This window comes from Plecotus auritus (assembly GCF_963455305.1).
Source record: "Plecotus auritus genome assembly, chromosome: 8".
In the NCBI taxonomy this organism is placed as follows: Eukaryota; Metazoa; Chordata; class Mammalia; order Chiroptera; family Vespertilionidae; genus Plecotus; species Plecotus auritus.
The window spans coordinates 76,141,671-76,149,128 of record NC_137782.1 but is presented as its reverse complement, the minus strand read 5'-3'; the positions used below and the strand labels follow the sequence as shown (position 1 = coordinate 76,149,128).

Below are 7,458 nucleotides of genomic sequence, written 5' to 3'. Positions count from 1 at the left end.
GCATGGCCAATTTTAAGCTACAAAAGTGATGTCATTGAATACAGAATTGGAAAGAGATGAGTACAATTGGTTCTTGTGACAAAATGCAAGCTAGCACCAGCCACTCTTGCCAATTTTCCTCAATGAAATTCTTAAATGCAAATTTCTACCTCAGTCTGTTTTTTTAGAACAACCCACTAAATTAACATAAACCACCAATTATTTTTATATCATCAATTTTGATATTTTGATTTTTTTATTAAAAAAACTAACATTTCACAGACAGAATGAAATGAAATTGGTCGGTCACCTCAGAGGTTTCAGTGAAACACACACACACACACACACACACACAACACTGTAAGACAACATTCCACAAAAATTGCTTAGAAACATTTAAAATACAGATGCCTTTTAATTTTCTAAACAATACACAGCTGCAAAGGGCCTGAGAAAACAGACTTCAAATATGTTGTTCTTACTGAGACCAGTAAAATTGCCAAGAAATCACTAGATAAGCTCAAAATACAATTGTTATCATTGCTGTAAATAAAAGATATATTTAAGAGTTAAGGTTTTATCATCAGAGCTTTAGGTCAGAGCAACCCACTTATATTTGCTGTCTCTGAAGAAAAAATAGAGAGGAGCATTGCATATTTGAAGAACTGTTAAGACTCACCCTATTCAAGAGCTGTTGTTGGAATAAATAAATAATCAAAGGTTGAAGGTTTTTTAAAGGGGTAGAAGAAAAATAAACAAGATACCACATTCAATGGAACAAAGTGATGGAAGGAAAAGGAACATTTTGTAGGAAAGGATACAGAGAAGCATTCAAGAAGGAATAATTTATTCAAATGAATATTCAAGTGAATATTCTTCAATATTAGATTCCTTGTTGTAGGAAATGAAGATACCTGGAAAATAGGAGCAAAATATCCAATTGAGTAGGAAAAGTTGGAATAATTCACTTTACTTTAGTAGTATAAGTACTCTTAATTATAAACAAAGAGTCAGAACAAAGCTTCTGTTACGTTATTAGAGCCAACTGGTCTATCAAAACAAAAGCTCCAATAATTATTCTCAAATTATGACATGGATTAGAATCCCTTGGGAAGGCTGATGACAATGTAGATTACTATCTCTCACTATTCTAATTCAGTAGAATGCTGGTGTGGGACTCAAAGATCTGCATTTTATCAAGCTTTCAAGTAAATTCTGAAGCCTGTGGTTCTCAGATCAAAACTTGCTGAAACGCATTCCAGCCAAACATTCATGATACTGAAATCCCATGTTAAGATTAGACATGTGTCCATGTCATTTCATTATGCAAATAATCTTTCTTACAAATATCAGTCTGGATCCTTTATCATCTGCTTCCCTGAAGATCATTTTTAGGACAACACCTTCCATCTATCTATCAACGAATCAGATTTTCATCTCTCTACTCTCACTTGCTCTGTAAGGGAAAAGTAAATGTGTGTGTGTAAATGGGAAGGTTGGAGGTACATAACATTATAGTTCTTTTAGAAATTCTCTTTCCCCCCAGAATCAACTGAAGAGAGATTTTTGGCTCTGCTATACTTATGGAAACTCAGTAATCCCTATTGAATTAAAATCATGGTCTTATTAACCTAGCAGCAGAAGAAAAATTCTCAGTATTCACAATCACCCTCTTAACCAACCTCATTATATATATGCACACTCTTATATTGCCAGACCAGTGGGACCTGGATCCCTCCTAATGTGCTGCTCGGGAAGCATTCCACTTGGCTTACAGTTGCTCTTATAAGTGTATATTCAACATAGACTCTGACAGAGATAGGCCTTTTATCTTGTACACGAGAAAGTAATAAATTGCCCCAGAACTCTTGGATCTTGATGAAGAGAGAGTAATCTCCCCTTGCCTCCCATGCCAACTGGCTAAGTAATTAGTTTCCTATCATGAGTTGACTCAAGAGCCTCCATGAAAGTAATTATGAGAGTAATTCCTGCTCAAGGAGACACCCCTCTGGAGGCTTAAAACTCAAAGGGTGGGTGTGTAGATCACAGACACCCAGAATGGGAGGGGATGTTTATTGCTTGCTATACGTAGAGAGGCCCAGACATGCTGCCGCCCTCTTTGTCTCCTGTTTCTTTTACAGGACTGAGGACATTTATGCATTTTGGAAAATTAACTAGGATCAATTTCATTTAAATGCACATTTTCAAAAGAAAAGACCTATTTGTCTTTTTTTTTTTTGCTGTACATTTACTCAACATATATTTTCCTTGCACAAGTAATGCTTTACTGGCTCATGGAGAAGAACTGAAATTTAGTTATCAAATTCAGTCATTAGATGGGGCAACAGCATTTCAGAACCTGCTTTCTCTCCTTCTAACCTAATTGTACGTAAAAATTGTTCACGAGGAATGTTATACTACTTAAAAACATTCATGATCCACTTTTAAATTGTTGTACCTACTAGGGGTTATAATTTCCTAAAACTTTCCATGCAGAGCACCTTTCTCCTTTAATAAGTTTTGAACATCAGGTCATGTTGCTCCATCCAACACTGGTGCTTGGGGTTGAGTTTCTATCTCAGTGCACAGCATGAAAGCTTGGGTCCATGTGTGTCACACAAAGTCAAACCTCTCTTGAAGTGATTTGTTTATAGTGTCATTTGATGGAGTGGAATGTTCTGTAACTCATTCAAACTATTACAGAAGCTTTGCTAAAAGGTCACCACTGCTCTTTAGAGTTTCCAAATCTGTGCACCATCTGGGAGCTTGTTAAAGATAAGGTTTTCCACTGGCTTTTTCCATACCAACTAGATCCAATTAGCGAAGGGGTGCTATTCCAGAGGAGTTTGTGTTCAGAGACACACACAGAGAGAGAAGGAGAGAGAGAGAGAGAGAGAGAGAGAGAGAGAGAGAGAGAGAGAGAGAGAGGGAGAAAGAGAGAGAAAGAGAGAGAGAGAGAGAGAGAGAGAGAGAGAGAGAGAGAGCTGAAGTAAATTACAGTTAGTTGCCAATAGTGCACAAGTTCACTTTGCACCAAATTGAAGTGCATTTGGCAGATGACAGCACTATTTAATGTTAATAGGCCTAAATGTGGGGGTATGTGTGTCAGTCTTGAAAAAGTTGAATATTTGGTTTTAGATGTTTTTAAACCAACTCTTCAAGCGTAGTCATGGGAGTCAACTCTCAAGAAAATGGAATCTTACTATTTACTCAAAATTCAATAGGAAAATGTCAACCCATCCCTTAAAGTCATAGAGACTACACATGCTAAACATTCACTCTACATGGCACCAAAAATGTTCAAACGCTTCTAACTTCATGGTTTTAGTTTAGGCCTAAAATTGTCTTGTGCTTGCTGTCTACCCCCTTCCTTATGAAACACACATCTTGAATTTTCCAAACCTTAAAAGATCAGCTGTAAAACTGTAGGAGACCAGCAAGAGGAAAAGGAAAGTTTCATTCAAAGACATCTCTAGGTGCTGCTGGCCAGTTCTGCTCTCTCCCTCAAAACACTAACTATGGCTTTTGACACTTGTCCTTGGAAAAAATCCAAATGTGGCAAATGGTAGAAGCAACATTTCTTTACCTTCCTGCCTGGAACTTCCTGTGATACATGAGTTCTAGCTTGTGCTTTCACGTGGGAACAAGGAGGTCCGCTACTGACCACCACCTTGGCCCATCCGGAGATGGAATAAGTAAACACACAGTGAGATCTATGGAATTAAGAATCGAAACCCTCTCCTTTGGTTGGAATTCCTGAAAGGGTCTGGACTAAAGAGGCTGCACAGTAGCAGCTAAAATACAGGCTTATTGCCATTACAAACATTATAAGAAGTGTGTGTGTGTGTGTGTGTGTGTGTGTGTGTGTGTAGCAGGTTACTTGGGAGAAGAGAAACATAAATCTGAAACCGTATTTTTGTTTCTACAGTCCTGAGATGGGGACATTACGAACACAAAAACGTCTCCCTCAGTTCAACTAAGCTGGTTCAAAAACCAAATTGTCCTTAGAAAGGGAGAGAAATGCACTTATATTCTTTTTGAGGCAAAGAGAGAATTTTTCTGGCAAAGTCTTTAGGTGCCATTCAGGACCTGGAAACTTAATCATCGAGTTCAAAGCTTGTTTCATCATAGAGTTGAGGGCGTGCTGACTTCTTGTTCCGGGAATATTTCAGGTGCAGGAGATCACCCATCTCATCTAGGGCTTCCAACACCTGTAAAGAGAACGCCTTCCTTTAGTCATCTTTGAACCTCCGAGTGGCTCTGCTCTCCAGTGCTTCACAGAGAGCTACACTCTCATTTTCCCAGCTTCTTTGATTTTAAAGAAAAGAAGAAAAATCCAAGTCATTAAGGTATGGTGTATAAGGCATCCCTAGAGGAATGTTAGGTGCTAATTCACTTTATTTCATATTCTTTGTCTAACTCCACATGATGAATGTTTCACTTATTTTGGTAGTATGAAGAAAAGAATAAAAGTATCTGACCCATGCTACCCTTTAGCTTTCTTTATTTTAAAGTTTCATGACTTATAGGTAAACTTGTGGAAGAAAAAGATAAAGTTTCCACCTTCATGCTCCTGCAATCACCTAAATTTCTTTTCCAAGATGAACTGATTCTATCTAGTATTATCACTAGTTGCTTATTTTTTAGTGTCTCCTCTCAGCCTTTTTATTTCAGGATTTTTCACATAGTAGACACTCAATAGTTTGCTAAATTGCATTGACATTATAAGATGTTCCATCAACTCCAAACTGACTGAGATGGCTTAGTTCTCTGATATTATTCATCCACATGAAGATTTAAATCAAAGGACCATGAAATGTGGTTTTAAAGTCATTAACGCTTCCTGCAAATGGCTGTCTTTGTTATTAGTTTTCCAACATGTTGCCTAGTTGGGTTATATGTTATTATGATGAATTTGGTGGCTATGAAAAATGTCATGATGCAGGCAGATGATGCTGAAAAAGCATGTTAGATTAGCTTTTGCATTTAGAATTAGAGTAAATAGCACCACATTTGGCTACACAGTCAGTCTTTTCTATAAAAACCAAAACACTGACTTGACTCAAGTCTTCACTAAACTGATTTCCTTTTCTATATACTGAGTTGATCACATTGGTGGACAGTGTTGGCATACCCTTGTTTTTAGCAGTGAGCGTTATTAGTGTTATTTTCCTAAATCTCCCAAGAGAAACCCAAGGAACCCTAAGCTGGTTCAATAAAAGAATATGCTCAAAATCCAAGGTACTGGTACTGGAGATCCCTTGGCCTGTGCTGTACTCACCGTGTCTAACATCTCTCGGGTATGTGCTGCTGAAACACAGAACCGTGCCCTGGCTTCTGCTAGGGGAGTAGCTGGAAATCCAACGACCACTACCCCAATCTTTCTGTTTAGTAGGTGCCTTGCAAAGGCCCTAAAGAAAAGACAAAAAGGGAAGTTTACTGGGAGATGACAACATCATACTGTATAAAAAAGAGAGAATATGACTAATTGACTTTTTCTTAAAAAACAAACAATTAATAGAAGATGATTGAAGGTATTAAGCATCTGTCAAACACAATTCACAAAGAAATGGGACAGTCACTTGATAGCACCAGAGTGTATATATTATGGATCCTGGCACACTCATTGAATAATCTTGAGTACTGAGTCTCTGACATTGAGCAGAAAATGCTGATGGTCGTGACCTTGATTTAACAAGTACACACAGATGTTAAATCTTTTGTCTTCAGGATTCTAGGAATAAAAACCAAACAGCTAACACAGTGCAATTACATAAAGAAAGAATATACATGATGTTGTTCCCCCCAACAAAAAATGTATACAAACTGTAACAGCTGATAGCTCAATTTTGAAAAATAAAATGTATTTTAATAAACATTGCCTTTATAATTATTCAAAGTGTATGTATGCATTTTTGGGGACACTCTCTATATTAAATGCACACCTATATGTTTTAAAAACATAATGCTAATGATATAGTATGAAAATTTCAAGAAACCTGTACTTAATGACTGTAATTTGAAGACCAAAGTCAGAAGGTCTGCAGGAGCCAACCCCAAGCCATATTCTCACCCCAGAGCCAAATATTTTATTTTCAATTAAACCAAGAAATAGCAAGGGTCTCCTCATTTCTTTATGTGTGAATGAAGAGTCCAGGGAGACTAAATTAATTAACTGGTTAAAAGGGAAATGGGATGGGAGGGAGACAGGGAAAGAACTGTACATGCACAGGGAGGCTGGCTGGTTGTAGGACAATAGTCTCACAACTGCAAAGCTTCCTGATACAGGGCAAAACTTCTTAAATTTATGATTCCTTCCCCTTTACTGCTTCTCCTCTCTTTCTTTTCCAGAGCTAATTTCAGTAACAATTCTAGAATATAAGGCTGTCATAGTCTGTAAATTTTTTGTGTCAGAGCCAAGGTCAGACAAAAAGACATGCCCCAGGTGAAACTATCCCTCTTACTGAGTGAGGTAAATGCCTCATTCTGTTCTTAGCATTAAGAGGTTGCTGTGTCTTATTCTGTGACAGCATCACAGAAACCTTCCAGTCATAACTCAGGAAGAATTTTTGAACCAGGCTGAGAGCAAGCCTGCTCATTTATTCATTCCTCTCGCCCTTAGGCTGTCTGCCTTTTGGTTGCCTCATGAACGTTATCAAACGAAGCAATGGAGATTATAAGACCTACCAGACACACAACCTCTCTGGCCCCCTGGCTGGGATAAGGCAAGATCCGCCCTTTGATTTGGCCTGGGAAGGTTACAAGGAGATGAAGCTTTCTAACTGAGAAAACTTGCAAACAGAGGCTGTTCTTTCTGCTTCTTGATCACCCTATGGAAGGCTGCCCATGGAACTACACAGGATGAGAGCTCGTAATTGTCTGAGAATCAAGTCAAGTGCTTTTATTGCTGGAGTACAAACCACCTGACCCATGATCTCAGGCCAGTTGTCGAAACTCCCAAAGGAGCATTTTCACTGTCTGAGTTTCTCTTTGTACCAGAGGAAGCAAATTTTGCCGAAGAATATAAAGCAAACTCTATGACTGTTGATTCATTAAGGTTAATCCGAGGCCTCCCTGGAGCACTTTTGAGCTTAAAACTTACACTTCTAAACTCCACCTCTTTCAGGCAATGCATATAATTGCCCTGAACATTTTCTATAATGAGCCTCTGGGTTTGTACTCCCCAAAGGAAATCAGAGCTGGCGCAGGCTTAAAGAAACAAAATTATGTAATAATAATAATAATAATAATAATAATAATAATAATAAACATTAGCATGTGTTGCCTGCAGCATCAAGGCAGCTTGTGTCCCATCATCTTCCACCTGTGTGACAAGTGCCATAAAAGGAAAATGTAAGCCCTGTACCAAATAGTAAATACTATAGATTCTTGATTACTTAAGTGCATGTTTTATAAGTGCAATCACAGTCTATTGAACTTCTTAGAAGATTCCAGTGGTAGAGTTGCAAGTGGGCTCTT

The 7,458-nt window shown here is 38.0% G+C and overlaps 1 protein-coding gene across 1 annotated transcript in view; it reads right to left on the bottom strand.

Annotated features, from left to right (window-relative positions):
• Positions 1 to 378: 378 nt before the first annotated feature.
• The window catches only part of SPTLC3 (serine palmitoyltransferase long chain base subunit 3), a 144,914-nt gene continuing 137,834 nt past the window's right edge, over positions 379 to 7,458 (bottom strand). Inside the window, exons 11-12 of the mRNA XM_080684793.1 lie at positions 5,261 to 5,390; positions 379 to 4,190 (exon numbers count right to left, since the gene is read on the bottom strand). Coding sequence (XP_080540919.1) covers positions 4,077 to 4,190; positions 5,261 to 5,390 — 244 coding nt within the window. The 3' untranslated portion in view covers positions 379 to 4,076. The remainder of the gene's footprint in view (positions 4,191 to 5,260; positions 5,391 to 7,458) is intronic.